Below are 24,447 nucleotides of genomic sequence, written 5' to 3'. Positions count from 1 at the left end.
TGGAAAAGTCAAGTTTAGTGTGTGTATTTACATCGAATGTGTCGTCGAAAATGGAATGAGACGGAATTCACAACACAAGCGGTTCACAAAATGTTTTGTGTTAGGCTGTAAAAATGGATTTTATCAAACAAAAGACCATTCATTGTGTAACAATGAGCATTGGGATTGCAAACAGAGGAAGATCGTCAAAGGTAAACGGTTTATTTGATTGCAATTTGTGATGTTACACCTGTGCTGGTTGAAATAGTTTTTTTTAATGGGGCTTTGTTCTCAGATAATCACATCATATTCTTTCGCAGTAAATCCTTTTTTAAATCTGACAACGCAGTTGGATTAGCAAGATTCTAGGCTTTCGACCCATTTGAGACACTTGTATTTTCATGAATGTTTAATATGACTATTTATGTAGCGATCACCGTATGTTGTTGAATTTAATCCCGCTAACGGGTTCGGTGCGCAGAGAGGTTAAACAAGTCTCATCGGCAGCAAACTTTCAAAACAAACGTGATAACTTTTAAAATGAGACTGCAATAAATATCATTATCCACTCACTGTTTTATGCTTTAAGATGACTGTAGATCATGGAGCTGATAACGTTATTGAAACTGCTTACATGTCTGATATAAATTAATTGCACCGCACCCCTTGCATGAAGAAACAGCTTCAAGTCCTGTTTTATATGCATTCCATATATTTAAATGTGAATTTCTGGAGATGTAGCTACTAGCCAAGATGAAGATGGAAATTCAGGGGATGTTAGAGGAAGGGAGGCGTCTGTGAGCTCAATCTTTTGATTCTGGGGCATTTTTGGGGCATGGAGATGAATACATGTTAGTGTAATGAGGTAGGTTAGCCTTGAATAACCTATTTCAGACTTAAATATGCCACTGACAGATGCTGTGCATGGTGCACCATCCCCATTTCCTTCTACCTAAACCCTCACCACACCACAGATGGGCCCCAGGATCGTATTCACTAGGCACATCATAGCAAAACATTTTGCTATATTTGTCTATTAAAAATGAAAATGTCTTATTGGACATGTTCAGGAAAGTCAGTCCCTCTCGGTTTCCCCACATTTTCTTCCGCTTGGTGCCTAATGAATGACCCAGAGCACACCGGAACAGATGTTGGTGACCAGGGGAACGTGATTAGAGCAGTGTCTGTGACTGAATTAGAATAAGTTAATTGAATTGGTTAATCTTATCTAATTTACAATAATCACATCACTGCAGCTGGTGTGTTCCAGTGCATGCTAATTAATGCAAATGAGAGGTTGGGGATAGAGCAGTGGCTGACAGTGACAGGGCGGTATCGCTATGGACAACCAGACAAAGACAGAGGAGTTCCACTTAGAAAGATAGCCTGAGCAACAACCTACTACTTATTAACCTTTTGTAATACTTTATAGCCTGCAGGTATAATGCAGTATAATGCAGTTATAATAAAAAAAAATGTACTGAAGAATATTATTTTGTTATACAGAAAAATCTAATCATGGTGTGCACATGAAGGAATATGCTAGCCTTAGTTATCCAGCAACCTTATCTATTACAGCAGGTAGTGTATGTGTGTAGTACGGCCAGTTAATGTGTTATGTCTATCAGTTTTTCATGGCACCTGCACAAAGCCCCACTAGATCTATTTATAGCTCTGTTCAAATGCACCTCAAGGATTTTAAAAACATGGGATCAGAGCTTGTTCTGTATGAGAATTATGAGAGAGTTTATGACTCTCTTCCCTTCAGCACTGCTCAGTCCCACAGTGAATGGAACTAATTAATAATAGATAGATAATAAATACATTAAAATGTTCTGTCATCATGGGGCGTGGCTGCCCGGACCATGCACCACTTCAATAGGAAGTTAAGTTAGGACAGTTCGATTGATAGGTCTGACTGAGAGGCCCATACTCTGTTCCAATAGGCCAATACTGAGAGGCCCAGGCTATGAATCTCACTGTTATTTACCCCCATCCCAAGGTTATAACTGGAGGATGGAAAAAACTGTATGCCTAAATTGTTTAACCTGTTACAAAGGTGAAGCCTATATGGTAAATCATGGCTGGCATTGTTTATAATCTGCCACAATAGAAATGTGCCAGCTATAGGAGGAGATAGCCTTGTCCTACTATCTTAATGTGAACATGATGGAAGTTAAATATAATTATTTTTAATTTAAAAAAATGGTGACTGTGTGACTAAGATGACTGACTAAAACTAGCCTAAAATTGTCCAGGGTTTTAGTTAACTGATATTAACTCAAACTAAAAAGGATGAAATTAAAAACATGTAAATGTGACTAAGACTAAAAAATGTATTTTAGTCAAAAGACCAAATCTAAAATAGTTACCAAAATTAACACTGTTATGGCCCCAGGCAGTCCCATATAAATTACAGAAATGTCTATTTTAATTGATAGGTTTTGATTATAGGTGTGCTGAGGTTGGGATTTATTGTCATAAATCTTTCCCAGGAGGCAGCGCTGCAGAGTGGTCACTCGCTGGCACAGCCATAAAGTCATAAAATACGATGTTAAACCTAACCCTGAATTAAAGAGTGACTGCCCCTTAAAAACAACTAATCCCTTTGAAAATGACCTATATGGCATCAACACGAGTCAGAAACATTTACTTTAGTGTCAAAATGTACTACAGAGTGTAAATAGGATAATTTTGGTCTGAAATGGAATTTAGAACCTCAGTGCCACACGTAAATAACGGTTGAGTTTAGATTACAGTTATGTCAAAAAATCATGCCCCCTTTTGCCAAGCTCTATGTTCAAATTCCCTTTCCGCTTCCCTTCATTGAATGGGGCTCATTCTTTTCATTGCACAAAACATTCACAAGATCACAGCCAGTTGAGACTGAAAAGCCCTATACGGATCAACCATGCAATGCATGCTTCCAGCAAGATGCACAGCCAAAATCTATGGTTTGCATGCCCTGCCTATTCCGCATAGGTGGTTGGAGTTCGTTGGTCCCCAGTGGTGGTGAGTATACCGGTGGCTCGACCAAATATGCATATGTTTATGTATATTTTGATAATTATTATCACTGTCATCTAGATTAGAATGTATGTTTTAGCACGATGTTCCAAATGCCTGCATCTCAAGAATCAAGTTTGAATTTTTTTCTGTTTTTATGAGTGTTTGTCTTTTTGGTTTCGTCTCCTTTGCTCCTTCTGTGCTGTGTACACTGCACACCTTCCCATTCCACACAGACACCAAGCGCCTCCCGTGCCACTCACAACAAAGACGAAATATAATCTTCATCTCTGACATGCAGTTTCAACTCGCTATTTCCATTTTAGGTTTAGCACAACATAATCGGTCATATGGACACCAAAAAACATTGAGACATTATTTGACTGTAATTGAGGAGAACGTAACCTTTGCAATGATTCCCTTTTTATGTCTCAACTCCCAAAAGTTTGAACCGAGCAGACCCTACTAAAACGGGAGTATGAATTAATTTTCAGTTTCTATCGTGCGCAGCGTTGCAGTACCACTAGCAGAATGTTAGCCAAACTGTCTAGTTTGTGTTTTATAAATGTGCAATGAGCATAAAAAAATAGCATTTACATTTATATAAGGAATTGGCAACTCGTTCTCATTCTGAGAAGTAAGCATCCGGCCGTGATCCCATCTGGCCGTGATTGGGAGTCCCATAGGGCGGCGCACAACGGGCCCAGCGTCGTCGGGGTTTGCCCGGGGTAGGCCGTCATTGTAAATAAGAATATGTCCTTAATTAGCTGACTTGCCTAGTTAAATAAAGAAAATATAATAATCATCTTATCCAGGTAGGCCACTTGATTTCAACATTCAACAAGTGAACAGGCTATTGTAGCGACATTAAAACACCTTGGTGTAACAGCTAAAGTGTTAGCTTGAGAGCCATTAGACCCGGGTTCGAGTCCCGGTTGGGGCTACACCTCCCGAATTCGCTACATACACTATGTTGTTCAAACAGTTGGAGACAGACAGAATAGGTGTATTCATAGCAGTTGAACTGTTCTGTTCTGCAAGCAAATAGATCCAAGTTGGCTAGTATTAAAATATAAAAGACTAGCTGGCTACTCACTAGCAGTTATGCTTGAGAGATTGCTTATGAAACCTTTTTTAAATTTTCTATAATACCTGCGACCAGAAGTTGGTCATTTAGTGAATGTGCATGGTTATTTTTAAATTTGTAACAAAAATGGCATTTTCATAGACTTGAAAGACCGATCATTAAAGCAGGTTAAACTATTTTGATTATTAGTGGGTCTTATGCTTGAAGGCTTATATTTAGCCTAGGTATAATTTTACAAGCTCTGAATTAGATTATTTGAAATTTGAATGCAGTGTATTGACTTTTAATTGTGCAACAACGCTTATTTAGAGAATACAAAAAAAAATCAAGATACAATATATATTGTGAATCACCCATAAGTTTGGGGAAAAAAATGGAGATGATTTCTCGTCCACATCGCCCGGCCCTACTATCATTGCTAGCATATCTGACATTAGCTAGCTAGCTACCTAGCTATATACTTAATTAGCTAGCTACCTAGCTAGCTGGCTCATGATAGCGTACATCAATACAACTCGGATTTGGCTTGGAAATACGATAACATTGAAAAAGGAGACACATAATTAGTAGGAAAACCCTTGATCATGATGTTGCCAGATTGAATGTAGATGCAATATAACTTAAGCCAGCTAACTAAGTCTGAGGGGGACCACCGTCTTTTAGCTAGCTATGATTAGCATTGTTAGCTTTTATGATTATCTTTGATAGTAACAGTAATGGCAACAATGCAATCTCTCTAAAGTAAATTTAACGACATCTAATATGGCAGTTGTTTCCTACTTTATTTTCCTACTTTAGCAATGTCATCATATTTTTATGCCACTAAATAAGTGTAATTTAGACAAAACAGTCACATTAGCCTCCGAGGTGCAACCCATGTCTAGGGCACAAATATATATTGGATGCAGCTATAGTGGTACAAGCTAACTCGTGTCTGACTACCATAGTGTACTAACTAGCAGCAACAAACTCAAACCAACCCAGTACTAAAGTAAAACATATCAAAGTTGGTTGCGTAGTGTAACGGCACCACCGGTCTGAATTACAATCCAATCTGGAGCCAGTCAGACTAAGTCTGTAAGGCATATAATTAGCTTCCAAACAAGATTACGTTATTTCTCGAGCTATGTTTATAATTAAAGGATAATGACAACCGTTTACCCTGTTTTTCTGTTAGACAAAGTACACCGTTTGGTGCCTGATTAATCCCCTGGTCATGAATGGAGGCCGGGACCTACCAGAAGGAGCAAAGATGAGTATCCTAACATGTCCAGTAATGTGATTTCAATGGCTTAGCGACCTCCAAAAATAATTTAATTCACTGTTATCTTGCTATTTTCACAGCTTGTCAGGCAAGACCTCAGACTAAAAGTGTGCCATGTAACACCTCCGTTGGTGCCAGAGTCTCCCACGATACTTAGGAAAAGGACACGCCATCATGAGGCCTCTGATAGTGACCTGAGTTAATTCCCTGATAACACAGACTATTTCATCAACAGTGACAGGTAATGTGTGTTATATGAAATGTTAAAAGTTGTATTGAAAAATACTTGACTTGATTAAATAGTAGGATAATTCCCCAGCTAAGAAGATGCAAGTAGTAGAGTAATTTTGGTTGTGAAGTGCATTAGAACTAAATGCAATCTACCACTTGGCTGTCTATTATATCAACATGTCAGAGCCCCTCTCATTCAACACCACCTCATAAGATTGCCTGCTGCAGTTGTTCAAGAGATTTCCAGTTTGCAGTTGAACATGCAGCATAGAGAATACCAGCAAGGGGGCACTGATCAGCATCCTGCAGACATGTCTTCGCTGTGAGCATTCCTACGAATGGAACAGTCAGCCACATGTTGGCAAGTATCCGGACATTAACCTTCACAAATACAGAAGGTAACCCACTTCATTACTTTGATACATTTGATAACCCAATTGTGAAACGTATTTTATGTAAACTGATATTATTTTCTGCTTCTTAGATGAAAATAATGTCCAGGGCATAACCTTGCCTGGTGGAACAAGCTTATTGCTTGTTCACCATTATGTTTCACTTCCCATTTTATGATATTTATTTAATTTTATTTACTTGACCTTTATTTAACTAGGCAAGTCAGTTAAGAACAAATTCTTATTTTCAATGACTGCCTCGGAACAGTGGGTTAACTGCCTTGTTCAGGGGCAGAACAACAGATTTTTACCTTGTCAGCTCAGGGATTTGATCTTGCAATCTTTCGGTTACTAGTCCAAAGCTCTAACCACTAGGCTACCCTACTGCCGATATCTGAAGTGAAACAGAAAGGTAAACACAACGATCAGGTTGGTTCCACCAGGCTAATCATAACCACCATTGATAATGGTGTGTGTGTGTGTGTGTGTGTGAGTGAGAGACCGACCAGTATCTATGATGAGGGGCCAAGAGCTGATCTATGCTGCTATTGGGGCTCTGGCAAAGTGCTCACCAAAGTATTCATAACCCTTGACTTATTCCACATTTGTTGTGTTACAGCCTGAATTCTAAATGGATTAAAGATATGTTCTTCTCACTTGTCTACATGTTTAGAATTTTTTTTGGAAATGTATTGGAAATAAAATACAGAAATATATAATTTGACAAAAGTATTCACATCCCTGAGTCAATACTTTGCAGAAGCACCTTTGGCAGCAATTACACCTGAGTCTTTATGGGTAAGTCTCTAAGAGCTTTCCACACCTGGATTGTGCAACATTTGCCTATTACTATTTTACCATTTTTTCAAGCTCTGTCAAATTGGAGTAGCACACAGTGTTGTATGAGATCTTCAGTTTCTTGGTAATTTCTCATATGGGATAGCCTTCATTTCTCAGAACATGAATAGACTGATGAGTTTCAGAAGAAAGTTATTTGTTTCTGGCCATTTTGAGCCTGTAATCGAACCCATAAATGCTGAAAAATACAGTCAATAACACAATAGAAAAATCTATGTACAGTGTGTGCAAATGTAGAAGAGTAGGGAGATAAGGCAATAAATAGGACAGAGACCGAAATAATAACATTTTTGCATTAACACTGGAGTGATAAATGTGAAGATGATGTGCAAGTAGAGATACTGGGGTGCAAAAGAGCAAGAAGATAAATAGCAATATGGGGAGGAGGTAGTTGGGTGTGCTATTTACAGATTGGCTGTGTACAGGTGCAGTCATCGATAAGCTGCTCTGACAGCTGATGCTTAAAATTAGAGAGTGAGATAAGACTCCAGCTTCAGTGATTTTTGCAATTAGTTTCAGTCATTGGCAGCAGAGAACTGGAAGGAAAGGCGGCCAAAGGAAGTGGCTTTGGGGATGACCAGTGCAATATACCTGCTGGAGTGCGTGCTATGGGTGGGTTTTGCTATGGTGAACAGTGAGCTGAGATAAGGTGGGGCTTTACCTAGCAAAGATTTATAGATGACCTGGAGCCAGTGGGTTTGGCGATGAAAATGTAGCGAGAGCCAGCCAGCGAGAGCATACAGGTCGCAGTGGTGAGTAGTGTATGGGGCTTTGGTGACAAAACGGATGGCACTGTGATAGAATACATCCAGTTTGCTGAGTAGAGTGTTGGAGGCTATTTTGTAAATTACATTGCCGAAGTCAAGGAACGGTAGGATAGTCAGTTCTACGAGGGTATGTTTGGCAGCATGAGTGAAAGAGTGAAAATATATACAGTGGGGAGAACAAGTATTTGATACACTGCTGATTTTGCAGGTTTTTCTACATACAAAGCATGTAGAGGTCTGTCATTTTTATCATAGGTATACTTCAACTGTGAGAGACGGAATCTAAAACAAAAGTCCAGAAAATCACATTGAATGATTTTTAAGTAATTAATTGACATTTTATTGCATGATAAGTATTTTGGTACATCAGAAAAGCAGAACTTTATATTTGGTACAGAAACCTTTGTTTGCAATTACAGTGATCATACGTTTCCTGTAGTGGCCTAGCCAGTCTCCAGACCTGAAACCAATAGAAAATCTTTGGAGGGAGCTGAAAGTCCATATTGCCCAGCGACAGCCCCAAAACCTGAACGATCTGGAGAAGGTCTGTATGGAGGAGTGGGCCAAAATCTCTGCTGCAGTGTGTGCAAACCTGGTCAAGAACTACAGGAAACTTATGATCTCTGTAATTGCAAACAAAGGTTTCTGTACCATATATTAAGTTCTGCTTTTCTGATGTATCAAATACTTATGTCATGCAATAAAATGCAGATGAATTACTTAAAAATCATACAATGTGATTTTCTGGATTTTTGTTTTAGATTCCGTTTCTCGCAGTTGAAGTGTACCTATGATAAAAATTACAGACCTCTACATGCTTTAAGTAGGAAACACTGCCGATTTTGCAGGTTATCAAATATTTGTTCTTCCCACTGTGTGTATATATATATTTTTAGAGGTTTAAAAAAGCTTTTAAAGTTTGATTTCTTTTTTTTTTTTTTGAATTTTACCCCTTTTTCTCCCCAATTTCGTGGTATCGAATTGTAAGTAGCTACTATCTTGTCTCATCGCTACAACTCCCGTACGGGCTCGGGAGAGACGAAGATTGAAAGTCATGCGTCCTCCGATACACAACCCAAACAAGCCGCACTGCTTCTTCACACAGTGCACATCCAACCCGGAAGCCAGCAGCACCAATGCGCCGGAGGAAACACCGTGCACCTGGCCACCTTGGCTAGCGTACACTGCGCCCAGCCCGCCACAGGAGTCGCTGGTGCGTTATGAGACAAGGACACCCCTACCGACCAAGCCCTCCCTAACGCTAGGCCGATTGTGCGTCGCCCCACGGACTTCCCGATCGTGGCCGGTTACGACAGAGCCTGGGCACGAACCCAGGGACTGATGGCACAGCTGGCGCTGCAGTACAGCGCCCTTAACCACTGCGCCACCCGGGAGGCCTAAAGTTTGTAATTTCTACTTTAAAATGTCAGACTTGATTTGCCCTAATGAAAAAATGTATTAACCCTGACAACAAATGTCCATTAATTATAATCAACGTAATAATTCAAATGTCCTATTGCAGCAGGATTATTCTCCTGCTGTAGCAAACTAGCTCAAATTAAGATCCTACATCTGTACCCGCTTGTGTGTCAGATATGACCTATTCTAACTGCCATTGGTATTAGAACAGTGACTGTATTCACAGAAACATGCATGGAGCCAGCAAATGGAGACCTGTACACGGGCTTGATACGGATGTCTCTGAATGGAGAGAGACCTGGCGCTCGGCATAAACATTTTACTAAGACAACTTTTACTTGTATTGTCTTGATAAATTATTGAATTGAAAGGCATCAGTCAATATGGGGAGGGAACTCGTGTTGTATACGGGACATCATACAGGAAGGTATGACCACTCTGACATGTTTGCCAAGGTAGCCCCATTAGCACCAGACAAAATGCCGATAGGCACAGTGTCTGTATCGTCTGGGAATGAAAGGTGCACGTTGTTATATTAGCAGAACACACTTCTATGGCATTATGTAAAAGGTTGTTTAAACTACATGGACCTGTTACTCCATTTGAATGTTATCAGAACACTTTTAGTTTAGAACAGGCATCAGCAGCGGGCATATTTTTTTATTGAGTCGATTGTTGGGGGGGTTGGAAGATAATTACAAAAAATGTTTAGATTGCAAATTGACCAAAAGAATCCCAAACAGATATAATATTTGACTAAAACATAAGTCATTTCTCTATATGAAATACTTGGGAATATTTTTCCAAAATTAAAATCACTTGGAGATGATTTCCTGGTGTTTTTACAGTCGTTCATATTTGGGGAACCCTGGTTTTGAAATATCTACATAAATTCTATATTACTCTGTAGGCTACTGACCCATTCAAACCACACACTCAAGCCAACTCACGTTTGGCTTCTGTCATGGCTGCCAGAATGTCTTGAGGAGCAAGCCAAAAATATTGGGCCAAATCAGCAGGGGCAGTTCCCCATTAACCCTAACCTTAACCACACTGCTAACCCAAAATCCTAACCATAACCTTAAATATGTTTGTTTTCATTAATTTTTATGATCTCGACAATTCTGACTTTGCAGCTGGCCCATCTAGCGGAAATCTGCCTCTAGGGCAAGATTCATGACAATAAGCGTCAACCTGCTACAGTATCTATGTTGGTATGCCCTTTACGACTCCAGAGGGTAGGAATGATGTGAACGTGCATGCTGATGCAAACACGCCCCTGGGCCAAATATTACCCAAGCACAGGGAGGATAACCTGCCATAAACAAAAGCTGTGTATACATTGATAAAATGCATTTTCTATAAAACAGACCATAAAAGTTCTGTATCTGTCCAATAAGATTATTTTCTACTGAATTATTTATTCACTTATCTCCAAAAAAAACAAGGTTGGCAAAAATTCTAAATCAGATCCCCCGGTCAAACATAGTTGAACATCAACTCAGCGTTACAGAGATTTATCATCTCTAATTATCTCAACAGGATACTGGTTGTCAGACAAACTCAATCTGTTGTAGATAAACTGGAAAAACACAACACTGAGAAAAACAAGGTTGAAGGTGGAAAACGAGAGCGAGAAAGAGAGCGACGGGGTACATAGAGGGGTGAGGCATAGAGAAAGAGAGAGAGCGAGAGCGAGGAGGGGAAAGAGAGGGGTAGTGATGGAGAGAAAGAAGAGGAAAACAAAACTGAGCTATGTGGGTTAAAGGTAGACTCAGCGATGTGACGTAGATGCAGAAATTAAACAGCATAGTGGGTCAATTTCCACAACAACTAAGAGTGTTGAAGTGCGAGGCTCAACCTATCTGCTGTTTATGTGCCCTGGCTACCACGCTGTGAACAGCGTGAAGCGCACACGTGTGCAGATACTATGTGTGACTATGTGAGAGGGTCTTGTATCTTTCATGTTTTAAGCAGGGACATTAGCAGTAAAACAATGCATCTCTCTTTTTCAAACAAGAATCCTCTCTTGTACTGGGTGTGTGCTTATAGTGCCTTGTGCATGCATGTCAGGTCATACATTAGATAAGTCAAACAGAGACAGTGATGCTGGTGTTCCAACATTTTCAGTCTCCTTTTACTGTTTTTCTTTCACTTAAACATAGCTTTTGAGTCTTGACACATGTACAGAGACATGCTTTCATCCTGCGCAGGTCTGACGATAAATCAGGGCTTGGCCGACAGCCCCCAGAAGGCATTGCACAGGATACCGCCCATCTATGTGAGCGAGAGAGCAGGGGGACGTTGGGAGATTATGTCTGTGTCCGAAACGGCACACTATAGTGCACTACTTTTGACCAGAGCCCTATGGGCCCTGGTCAAAAGCAGCGCACTACATAGGGAATAGGGTGCCTTTTGGGGACGCACACAGCCTATCATTGTGTTATTTTATGGCTCTGTACTCTGAGTGTGTGGAGCCCTGGGGCCCTGAATGAGTATTTACCACTCCTTTCCACCCCTACTCTACCCTGTCATGGCCTGGCCTGGACCTGCGTGCGACGCACTGTGATGGCACCTTCTGCCAATATTCACAGAACTGTTGTTGTCTCGTCTTTTAAAGCACACTAACGCATACTACTTTCACTTTGACTAGGGCAAGCTGAAGCTACCCTTTTCAGATATCAATCCCAGACATCTGCCTCAGAGGGAAATATCCTTTCTAATCTCACCAGCCACTCTGATTAGTGTATATGAAGGAAGGTAATCTCCTCTCCGGTGCACTATTCATAATGTAATGTCAAAAGCATGCCAAATGCATAAAGCCTTCCCTGGTCTACAGTGAGAGTATACTGTACATCTGTATAAATATGTTTATCTAAATCATTGGTGACTGACCGTCTGGTGGCTGCGGTCACAGTAGCGCAGCCCGAAGTAGTCTGTCTCGGCCAGGTTCACATGGTTGAACACAAAGTCCAGCACCACCGACCCCTTAGTGGACTTCTGTGTAACACAAGAGGTTAGGAATTAGTGTCTCAGTCACATTCAAATGTGTTGCCAAGCAAAGCCATTCTCAAGTAGATGTCAGTGTTTTTAATTGACAGACTATAAGATGGGTGACAGTCATATTATACTGTAGCTATTAATGCATTCTGAAGCAACATGTGAAGTATTCTGAAATACCATGGTGGACTTCTGTATGGACAGTCATTGTTTGAAGAATAAATAGTTTCAACAATATGGCATACAGCAGTGGTCACCAACCGGTCGACCACGTTCGACTGGTCCATCTCCAAGGCATTCCTAGTTGGTCACCAAACATTTCTGTAAAAACCCCAACCATAAAGCCATGCGTTCCTATGTTTTTTGTTTCGCGCTGTTAGGGGTAGGTGCACCCGATTCCGCAGCCCTAGCGCCGGGAAGGCAAAATGTTCCCATACATAACCATTTAATGTGTCTGAAGGTCGAACTCCCAGAGAGAAAATCAAGTGCACCTAGAGGCCTACCTTTGGCCAATCGGATAGCTCAGAACACCCTGTCTGCACAGTTTGCTCGCGCTATAGACTGTAAAAATCATTTTAAAACCATGACTATAGAGAGACTCAACGAATACAGCAAACGTCTGCCGTTTTTATGTTTATGTTTTAAGTTGTTATTCAGCACTGTCAACACTTTGTTCAACATCATAAAAAAATGCGGGTTCTCCCAGCTTCCACAAGCGACAACCAGCGCTGCAGCTGCAATGAAGGAGTTTAAGCAAAGTGTTCAGATCAGCTTGAGTTGTAATTATTAGCGGCTTCTGTCTTCTTTAATATCAAGGGATATTTCACTTTCTCTGGTCATAGGAGAAACATGAATTGGTGCATGAGGCTACTAGCGGGAAGACTCTGTCCCCTTTTCTCAGCGGGGGGAAGGAGGGTGGAGTAATGACGAGTCGCATGAGAGGCAGCCATCAGTCCAGTAAAAAAAAACATTTTTTTAAAATAAGCAAATTATCATGCTTACTTAGCTGTGCCTCATAAGTAATACAACAAATTATTACCAGTGTGATCATAAACCTACATTTAAAAAAAATATCATTTCAAAATGGTCTGAGAAGAACAACATTGGCAGGGCAATTCAAGCAGAGCCAATATGCAGTGATAATGTATTGGGCCTATATTCTACTGCACAAACCTCATTGCTACAGAACTGTTTTTAATTGGTTAATGTTGCATAGGCTTAGGTTTTTTAAGTCCTGTTTAAAAAAAGATCTGAGCGGTAGATCTCGGCTTGCATTTTTGACTCAAAGTGATCTTGACTCAGACCACTGGCATACAGCATAGCACATATTTTATTCGCTTCAGGATGAGGACATATAGTCTCTCTTTTAGCTTGCTGTGTCTGGATTTAGAAATAACATGAAGAGACTCTATAAGAGAGCAGACCTATGTCTCCAGGGAAATGTGAAGAGATAAATTATTACTTTGCTATGCAGTGAAAACAGCCTTGCACTGCAATTTACGCACCTCACCCCTCTTATTACCATTTCTCAGAGGCTTGCAAAAGTAATCTGCTAAAAGAAACAAACTTAGGACTCTTGATTTTAGTATGAACCAGACAAACCCTTGTTACAGTAGCATTTCCACAACACATATCCCACTGTTACAAGATAATTGCCATAAATCTATATCTCCTTCGTAGGATGAAGAAAAATCCTTGACCGCATCTTTAGCTCAGTCAGCACTTTTGCTTTCCCTTGTAGATACAGCATCAATCCAAAATGTATCCACTGAGGATATAGTGTAAGTATATATTGCAATAGATAACCAATCATTTAATCAAACAAACCAATCCCAACTGGCCAAGCCTCAGCGAGGAGCAAAACCCAACCAAGCCCTCCTCTCTCACCTGCGTTGAGCTACATTTACATTTGGGGCTCCCGAGTGGCACAGCGGTCTAAGGCAATGCATCTCAGTGCAAGAGGCGTCACGACAGTACCTGGTTTGAATCCAGGCTGCTTCACATCCGGCCGTGATTGGGAGTCCCATAGGGCGGCACACAATTGGTCCAGGTTTGGCCGGGGTAGGCCGTCATTGTAAATAAGAATTTGTTCTTAACTGACTTGCCTAGTTAAATAAAAAATACAACATTTTTTTTACCTTGAGGGCAATTTGACAACATCCCAAGAGAGGAAATGGATTTCTACTATGGAGGCATCGATGCATAGCCTATGCCAGTAATGAAAGATGGAGGTTTACTCACAGTAAACATCATCTCAAGGTGAGTCCGAGGCTGAAACACATGACAAACACACTAACATTCCAACCCAACCAAGGGTTTCCTGCCCTCCTCTTTTTCTGTTTTCCTTTTCAAAGTCAACACACACATGCATGTATGTACACACACACACACACACACACACACACACTCAGTTCCCTGGGGTATGATTGAGAGATCATTTTGGGTGGATCATTCACAGACCAGCGGTGTGTTTGCTATGGGTTTGTGTGCGATTTGTTCTTTAGCAGGACACCAACATCCATCTTGGCTGGAGGACATCACTCTCTCTTTACCTAATTCTCTCTGTTTGCTCTTGACACAGAGAGGAGGAAACGGTGTGTGTGTGTGAGTGAGTGTGCATCAGAGTGTGTGTGTTTCTCTCTGAGATACAGTGGAGAGGACTGCTCTTCTTAACCACAAAGCACATTTTTGATGAATCACGTGGTGTACACTGACAAACAGTCCGTATGATTTACGCCCCCAAAGGCATGAGCACACAGACCATGCTCGGCTGGTTAGAGACCAAACGTGACTGCTTAGAGCAGACTATGCCATTTTCAGCAGTAGGTTTACAATCAGCAGTGTGGGAAAACCTAGTGAATCTATATGGGGTTTTAGAAGTCACGGCTTACACTACTATTAAGAATTCAAGAAGTTAAGAGCAGGTTTGAGAGCTTCAAGTTCCTTGGTGCCAACATCACCAACAAACTAACATGGTCCAAGCACACCATGACAGTCATGAAACGGTCACAACAAAACCTATTCCCCCTCAGGAGATTGAAAGGATTTGGCATGGGTCCTCAGATCCTCAAAAAGGTTCTACAGCTGCACCATCGAGAGCATTCTGATTGGTTGCATCACTGCCCGGTATGGCAACTATTCGGCCTCTGACCGTAAGGCACTACAGAGGGTAGTGCGAACGGCCCACTACATCACTATGGCCAAGCTTCCTGCCATCCAGGACCTCTATACCAGGCGGTGTCAGAGGAAGGCCCTAAAAATGGTCAGACTCCAGCTACCCTAGTCATAGGGTATTCTCCCTGCTACCACACGGCAAGCTGTACCAGAGCGCCAAGTCTAGGTCCAAGAGGCTTCTAAACAGCTTCTACCCCCAAGCCATAAGACTCCTGAACATCTAGTCAAATGGCTACCCAGATGATTCGCATTGCCCCCACACCATTGCCACTCTCTGTTGTCATCTATGCAGTCACTTTAATTAACTCTACCTACATACTACCTCAACTAACCGGCACCCCCCTGTATATATTGTTATTTTTCCTGCTGCTCTTTAAATACTTGTTACTTTTATATCTTATTCTTATCCATATTTTTTAAACTGCACTGTCGGTTAGGGGCTCGTAAGTAAGCATTTCACTGTACTGAATACTGTTGTATTTGGCGCATGTGACTAATAAAATTTGATTTGAAGTCCAAGAAGACCACATAGTATGTGATGAGTAGGTCCAAGTTCATTCCCAAGGCATCTAAAGTAGAGCACTTCCTCATGTTAACAGTTAATTACTTCCTCTGTGATTCAAGACTCATCTGCATGTTTTCATTATCTACTCAATCTGCAGGTGCACTCCCAGTGAATCACAAGTGGGCTGCCTGTGTCTGACACAGGAGACAGGCGCTCTCTCCTCTCTCTCTCTCTGATACCCTACTATATCTATTGCTCTCCTTCTCTCGCCCCTCCTCTCCCTCTTTCAGAGATGTAAACTGGTGAGGGCCCAAAAAGGTGCAATATTTTTTTGCTGAGAAACTACATTTTATTTTTTACACATCTACCAATCGATGCCCTTCTTTGTGAGGCATTGAAAAACCTCCATGGTCTTTGTGGTTGAATCTGTGTTTGAAATGCACTTCTTGATTGAGGGAACTTACAGATCATTGTGTGTGGGGTACAGAGATGAGGTAGTTACTCAAACATCACATTAACCACTACTATTGAACATAGAATGGAGTCCATGCAACTTACTTGCTAATCACATTTCTACTCCTGAATTTATTTAGTCTTACCATAACATTCAGTACTCATTTCAGCTTTCAATGTGTTTGATTCATTTCAAAAAATGTCTACAAACAAAATTCCACTTTGCCATTATGGGGTATTGTGTGTACATCAGTGACACAAAATCTCAATTTAAGCAATTTAAAATTCAGGCTCTAACACAACAAATGTGGGAAAAGTAAAGGGGTGTGAATACTTTCTGAAGGCACTGTAACTAGGCTCTCAAAGAAAGGCCTTATGATATACTGTGTGTAATTGTTTTCAGAAATAATTACATTTTAGAGGCTAATAAGGCTGGTGGAACCGTTCATAGATATTTATAGGAAGAACCCTCCATAGATAAAATCTTTCTTGATGTCTGCACAACCCCAGCTCGCATCATGGGCCCAGGGGCCCATTGGGACAAAAATGAATCCCTGGCATTTTGTCCACATCACCGTGCACTCACTGCACGCCCCCCCCCATAGTGCTCCTCTTTTTTCAACCAGCTCTTTTTTAACCAGCTCATGTTTAAGACAAATACAACACATAAAAGCACCACCGGAGATACAACTTACCACTATAACTGTGCCTCTCTTGCCTCCCTGTTGTGCAGTCTGACGCTGCCTGCCTGCCTGCCTGCCTGCCTGCCTGCCTGCCTGCCTGCCTGCCTGCCTGCCTGCCTGCCTGCCTGCCTGCCTGCCTGCCTGCCTGCCTGCCTGCCTGCCTGCCTGCCTGTCTGCCTGCCTGCCTGCCTGCCTGCCTGCCTGCCTGCCTGCCTGCCTGCCTGCCTGCCTGCCTGCCTGCCTGCCTGCCTGCCTGCCTGCCTGCCTGCCTGCCTGCCTGCCTGCCTGCCTGCCTGCCTGCCTGCCTGCCTGCCTGCCTGCCTGCCTGCCTGCCTGCCTGCCTGCCTGCCTGCCTGCCTGCCTGCCTGCCTGCCTGCCTGCCTGCCTGCCTGCCTGCCTGCCTGCCTGCCTGCCTGCCTGCCTGCCTGCCTGCCTGCCTGCCTGCCTGCCTGCCTGCCTGCCTGCCTGCCTGCCTGCCTGCCTGCCTGCCTGCCTGCCTGCCTGCCTGCCTGCCTGCCTGCCTGCCTGCCTGCCTGCCTGCCTGCCTGCCTGCCTGCCTGCCTGCCTGCCTGCCTGCCTGCCTGCCTGCCTGCCTGCCTGCCTGCCTGCCTGCCTGCCTGCCTGCCTGCCTGCCTTTTGCCTGCCTGCCTGCCTGCCTGCCTGCCTGCCTGCCTGCCTGCCTGCCTGCCTGCCTGCCTGCCCCTGCCCGCCCGCCCCTGCCCCTGCCTGCCTGCCTGCCTGCCTGCCTGCCTGCCTGCCTGCCTGCCTGCCTGCCTGCCTGCCTGCCTGCCTGCCTGCCTGCCTGCCTGCCTGCCTGCCTGCCTGCGATTCACCTTGTTCTCCTCTGCGGTCACTGTCTGTCATTCCTAAGTGCTATTACATACAGTAATAGAGCCAACAAATTAAGGAACTGGCAGTAAATCTGTGTCTTTGTTTCCTTCCTAGCTCAAATGCACTCACCTATGAGCTGTCTGGTATCAGAAGACCATGGGTCCACACTACCTGTGCTGGGCCCAGCAACATCCTAGAGTAACACTTAATTTTAAGGGTCCATAATAAACCATTTAAGGCATTTACAAACTGTTTGCTCACCATATATTATATCATTACTCCCATATTTTGCAAATGTTAGTAAGCTAGCTACTCACACATCACTGGCAGCCAAATGCCCAATGCAGACAATTATAACAATAAAATTGCGCAAAAGTCATAAAGAAAAGACTGACTCATGGGCAGCCAGCCGTATCCATAAAATATACAGTACCAGTCAAAAGTTTGGACACCTACTCAGTGTTTTTCTTTAATAATAGTGAAGACATCAAAACTATGAAATAACACACATGGAATCATGTAGTAACCAAAAGTTTTGAACAAATCAAAAAATATTTTATATTTGAGATTCTTCAAAGTAGCCAGCCTTTGCCTTGATGACAGCTTTGCACTCGCTTGGCATTCTCTCAAATAGCTTCATGAGGTAGTCACCTGGAATGCAGGTGTGCCTTGTTAAAAGTTAATTTGTGTTATTTATTTCCTTAATGCATTTGAGCCAATCAGTTGTGTCGTGACAAGGTAGGGTTAGTATATAGAAGATAGCCCTATTTTGTAAAATACCAAGTCCATATTACGGCAAGAACAGCTCAAATAAAGAAAGAAATTAAAAGAAGAGGACCATTAAAAGAAGAGGACCAAGGTGCAGCGTGGTGAGCGTACATTTTCTCTTTATTTGGAAAATGACGCCGAACACAAAAACAAACAGTGAAGCTAAAAGCTATGTGCCCTAAACAAAGTCAACTTCCCACAACCACAGGTGGGAAAAAGGGCAGCCTAAGTATTGTTCTCAATCAGAGACAACTATAGACAGCGGTCCCGGATTGAGAACCCTACCCGGCCAAAACATAGAACTACACAACATAGAACACCCACCCCAACTCACGCCCTGACCAACCCAAAATAGAGACATAAAAAGGTGACAGAAGATCATTCAATCCAGAAAATTTAAATAACTTTGAAAGTTTCTTCAAGTGCAGTCACAAAACCCATCAGGTGCTATCATGAGACTGACTTTCATGAGGACCGCCACAGGAAAGGAAGACCCAGAGTTACCTCTGCTACAGAGGATAAGTTCATTAGAGTTACCAGCCTCAGAAATTGCAGCCCAAATAAATGCTTCACAGAGTTCAAGTAAAAGGCATCTCAACATCAACTGTTCAGAGGAGATTACGTGAATCAGGCCTTCTTGGTCAAATTGCTGTAAAGAAACTAGAGGTTGACCGATTTAGGATTTTTTAACGCCGATATCGATTATTGGAGGACCAAAAAAAGCTGATACTGATTAATCGGATGATTTTTATATATATATATATATTTGTAATAATGACAATTACAACAATACTGAATGAACAATGAACACTTATTTTAACTTAATATAATACAAATAAAATCTATTTAGTCTCAAATAAATAATGAAACATGCTCAATTTGGTTTAGATAATGCAACATCACAGTGTTGGAGAAGAAAGTACGAGTGCAATATGTGCCATGTAAAAAAAGCTAACGTTTAAGTTCCTTGAACAAAACATATGAAAGCTGGTGGCTCAATATTCCCAGTTTTAGGTTATAGATATTATAAGAATTATGACGCATCAACTATTTCTCTCAATACCATTTGTATTTCATATACCTTTTGACTATTGTATGTTTTTATAGGCACTTTAGTACTTTAATAGCCTAATCTCAGGAGTTGAAAGGCTTGAAGTCATAAACAGCTCTGTGCTTCAAGCATTGCTAAGAGCTGCTGGCAAACGCAGTAAAGTTTGAATGCTTACGAGTCTGCTGCTAATGCCTACCACTGCTTAGTCAGACTGCTCTATCAAATATCAAATCATAGACTTAATTATAATATAATAAACACAGAAATACGAGCCTTTGGTCATTAATATGGTAAAATCCGGAAACTATCATTTCGAAAAGAAAAAAGGTTTATTCTTTCAGTGAAATACGGAACCGTTCCGTATTTTAATCAAACAGATGGCAACCCTAAGTCTAAATATTGCGTTTATATTGCACAACCTTCAATGTTATCTCATAATTATTTACAATTCTGGCAAATTAGTTCGCAATGAGCCAGGTGGCCCAAACTGTTGCATATACCCTGACTCTGCATGCAATGAATGCAAGAGAAGTGACACAATTTCCTTAGTTAAAATTGCCTGCTAACATTAATTTATTTGAACTAAAATATGCAGGTTTAAAAAATATATACTTCTGTGTATTGATTTTAATAAAGGCATTGATGTTTATGGTTAGGTACATTCGTGCAACGATTGTGCTTTTTTTGTGAATGCACTTTTGTTAAATCATCACCCGTTTGGCGAAGTAGGCTGTGATTCGCTGATAAATGAACAGGCACCGTATTGATTATATGCAACGCAGGACAAGCAAGTTAACCTAGTAATAACATCAACCATGTAAAGTTAACTAGTGATTATGTGAAGATTGATTGCTTTTTATGAGATAAGTTTAATGCTAGCTAGCAACTTACCGTGGCTCCTTGCTGCACCCGCGTAACAGGTGGTCAGCCTGCCACGCAGTTTCCTGGTGGAATGCAATGTAATCGGCCATAATCGGCATCCAAAAATGCAGATTACCGATTGTTATGACAACTTGAAATCGGCCCTAATTAATCAGCCATGCGGATTAATCGGTCGACCTCTAAAAGAAACCACTACTAAAGGACACCAATAAGAAGACGACACTTGCTTGGGCCAAGAAACACGAGCAATGGACATGGTGGAAATATGTTTGTTGGTCTGATGAGTCAAAATTTTAGAGATTTTTGGTTCCAACCGCCGTGTCTTTGTGAGATGCAGAGTAGGTGAACGGATGATCTCTGCATGTGTGGTTCCCACTGTGAAGCATGGAGGAGGAGGTGTGATGGTTTGGGGTGCTTTGCTGGTTACACTGTCTGGGATTTATTTAGAATTCAACGCAAACTTAACCAGCATGGCTACCACAGCATTCTGCAGCTACTCGCCATACCATCTGGTTTGCGCTTAGTGGGACTATTATTTCCCTGCATCCAGGTGGAGACCTACTACCAGCAGGAACATGGAACACTCCATGTCTGTAAATCACGCATATTTAAAGAAAAATATATATTTATAGCTAATACTCCACTCACATGAGGAGTGGAGAAGCCCTATGCCCCATAAACCTGTCTACTCCTGGAGTAACTCCCTGTCAGAGATACTGTGATTACAGGGTTTTGCAGGAGGCCCTGGGAGGTCAGGGGTGAGGGCTTAGGTGTCAGGGGGAGTGAGAGCGAAGTTACAGAGTAAGGCAACTTTCAAACCAAAATGCATGAAACGCATGTCCAACGAGTCTGTTTGGTGGGGAAGAATGCTGTTTTTACGTTTTTAATTGGTTGATGGATCGTCTCGATGGATCCCCCCCACACCCAATTTGTCTGATTTTACCCTTATAGTCCTCAATCAACAATGTAAACTCTTGCTTTTTCTTTCACGAGCATTCGGTATCTTATATATATATATATCTCTCTACAGGTGCAACAGAGACAGAATATTCCAAGGACCTCCAGAGCCTTCATATCAACTACATGTAATTTCTCCAGAGTGCAGAGAAGTAAGCTCTGCTGGTGGTAATATACTTTATGCAAACCTCCTACACTACGGCGGTGTGATCATAAACCGGGTGATTCGAGCCCTGAATGCTAGTTGGATGACAGATGTGGGATATCAGATCGTATACCACGGGTATGACAAAACATTTATTTTTACTGCTCTAATTATGTTGGTAACCAGTTTATAATAGCAATAAGGCACCTCGGAGTTGTGGTATATGGCCAATATACCACGGTTAAGGGCTGTATCCAGGCTCTGTGTTGAGTCGTGCATAAGAACAGCCCTTAGTCTCCCAGACTTTTATTGAAACTAATGTGTCATCCCCCTATTCCCAGGTGAGTCGACTGGGCCATGGAACTCGAGAGCAGCACATCAAAACCTGCCACCCTGTTGTCAGCAAACAGTTCCCAGAGGAAGGATGCCACTCTCAAGGCTTCAAATGGTCAAATTTGAAATAAAATGAGGTATAAACAACTTATTTTCATTTTTTGGAAGGTTACAAAAAAATGTACTTATCCTGTTATTTTTACAAACTACTCTTGTGACTTGCAGATTTTCTCTATCAAGACAACACTTAGAGCATATGATTCAAAAAGGTTAATATCAATGAAAGTCTCCTATCAAGGGTGAATACATTTTCATTCATGTATATAAAGACATCACACAGGTGTGCGAACTAAATATACATCCCAGGCAAGAGTGAAAAATAGGATAAATAGGCTGCGTTTAGACAGGCACCCCAAGTCTGATCTTTTTTCACTAATTGGTCTTTTGACCAATCAGATCAGCTCTGAAAAATATCTGATGTAAAAAAAAAATATGTATATGTGATTGGTCAAAAGACCAATTAGTGAAAAAAAAGATCAGAACAGGGCTACCAGTCTAAACACAGGCAGGGCTAAGTTAATATAAGTCTGTTCTTGTGTTTGTAGCAGTTTGTATGAATTTAAGTATTTACATAAATCAAATTATATTGGTCACATACACATGGTTAGCGAGTGTAGCAAAATGCTTGTGCTTCTAGTTCCCGACAGTGCAGCAATATCTAACAAGTAATAAAAAATTCCACAACTACCTAATACACACAAATTTAAGTAAAGGAATGGAATAAGAATATATACATATAAATATATGGATGAGCAATGACCGAGCGGCATAGGCAATATGCAATAATGGTATAAAATACAGTATATACATATGAGATGAGTTTTGCAAGATATGTAAACATTATAGTGGCATTATTAAAGTGTCTAGTGATCCATTTATTAAAATGGCCAACAATTTCAAGTCTATATGTAGGCAGAAGCCTCACTGTGTTAGTGATGGCTGTTTAACAGTTGGATGGCCTTGAGATAAAGCTATTTTTTCAGTCTCTCGGTCCCAGCTTTGATGCACCTGTACTGACCTCACCTTCTGGATGGTAGAGGGGTGAACAGGCAGTGGCTCGGGTGGTTGTTGTCCTTGATGATCTTTTTGGCCTTCCTTTGACATAGGGTGCTGTAGGTGTCCTGGATGGCAGGTAGTTTGCCCACGGTGATGTGTTATGCATACCACACCACCCTCTGGAGAGCCCTGTGGTTATGGGCAGTACAGTTGCCGTACCAGGTGGTGATGGAGCCCAACAGGAAGGTTTCAATTGTGTAACTGTAGAAGTTTGTGAGGGTTTTAGGTGACAAGCCAAATTTCTTCAGCCTCCTGAGGTTTAAGAGGCCACCTTCTTCACCTCACTGTCTGTGTGGTTGGACCATTTCAGTTTGTCTGTGATGTGTACACTGAGGAACTTAAAAATGTCCACCTTCTCCACTGCTGTCCTGTCGATGTGGATAGGCGGGTGCTCCCTCGGCTGTTTCCTTAAGTCCACGATCATCTCCTTCATTTTGTTGATGTTGAGTGAGAGGTTGTTGTCCAGACACCACACTCCGAGCGCCCTCACTTCCTCCTTATAGGCTGTTTCATCGTTGTTGGTAATCAAGCCTACTACTGTTGTGTCGTCTGCAAACTCGATGATTGAGTTGGAGGCGTGCATGGCCACACAGTCATGGGTGAACAGGGGGGGGCTGAGCACGCACCTTTGTGGGGTGTTGAGGATCAGCAAAGTGGAGATGTTGTTTCCTACCTTCACCACTTGGGAGCGGCCTGTCAGGAAGTCCAGGACCCAATTGCACAGGGTGGGGTCGAGACCCAGGGCCTCAAGCTTAATGATGAGCTTGGAGGGTACTATGGTGTTGAATGCTGAGCTGTTGACAATGAACAGCATTCTTACATTGGTTTTTCCTCTTGTCCAGATGGGATATGGCAGTGTGCAGTGTGATGGCAATTGTATTGTCTGTGGACCTATTGGGGCAGTACGCAAATTGAAGTGGGTCCAGGGTGACAGGTAAGGTGGAGGTGATATGATCCTTGACTAGTCGCTCAAAGCACTTCATGATGAAGGAAGTTAATGCTAAGGGGCGATAGTCATTTAGTTCAGTTACCTTTGCCTTCTTGGGTACAGAAACAATGGTGGCCATCTTAAAGCATGTGAGGACAGCAGACTGGGATAGCAGAGAGATTTAATATATCCGTAAATACACCAGCCAGCTGGTCTGCGCATGCTCTGAGGATGTGGCTAGGGATGCCATCTGGGCTGGCAACCTTGCGAGGGTTAACACATTTAAACATCTTACTCACGTCGGCCACAGAGAAGGAGAGCCCACAGTCCTTGGTAGCGGGCCGCATTAGTGGCACTGTATTATCCTCAAAGCGGGCAAAGAAGGTGTTTAGTTTGTCTGGAAGCAAGATGTCGGTGTCTGACGTGGCTGGTTTTCTTTTTGTAGTCCGTGATTGTGTGTAGACCTTGCCACATACATCATTGAATTGCTACTCCACTTTGTCTTTGTACCGACATTTCACTTGTTTGATTGCCCTGTGGTGTGAATAACTACAGTGTTTGTATTCGGCTATATTCCCAGTAACCTTTCCATGGTTTAATAGGTTTACACTTTCAGTT

General features: G+C 42.0%; 1 protein-coding gene and 1 long non-coding RNA gene across 4 annotated transcripts in view; one reads left to right on the top strand and one right to left on the bottom strand.

Moving 5' to 3' along the window:
- The window catches only part of LOC124048606 (band 4.1-like protein 4), a 109,089-nt gene that overhangs the window by 45,959 nt on the left and 38,683 nt on the right, over positions 1–24,447 (bottom strand). For all 3 annotated transcript variants that reach the window (XM_046369561.1, XM_046369560.1, XM_046369562.1), the window contains one exon: positions 11,899–12,003. In XM_046369561.1, the coding sequence (XP_046225517.1) occupies positions 11,899–12,003 (105 nt within the window). The remainder of the gene's footprint in view (positions 1–11,898; positions 12,004–24,447) is intronic.
- LOC124048609 lies at positions 2,774–6,617 on the top strand. Its single transcript, XR_006841258.1, has 3 exons — positions 2,774–2,991; positions 5,250–5,577; positions 5,752–6,617. It is a non-coding gene; the product is annotated as an uncharacterized LOC124048609 (long non-coding RNA).

Source organism: Oncorhynchus gorbuscha, linkage group LG11 (assembly GCF_021184085.1).
Source record: "Oncorhynchus gorbuscha isolate QuinsamMale2020 ecotype Even-year linkage group LG11, OgorEven_v1.0, whole genome shotgun sequence".
Classification (NCBI taxonomy): Eukaryota; Metazoa; Chordata; class Actinopteri; order Salmoniformes; family Salmonidae; genus Oncorhynchus; species Oncorhynchus gorbuscha.
The sequence above is the reverse complement of the archived record's forward strand: the minus strand, read 5'-3'. Positions and strand labels throughout refer to the sequence as shown.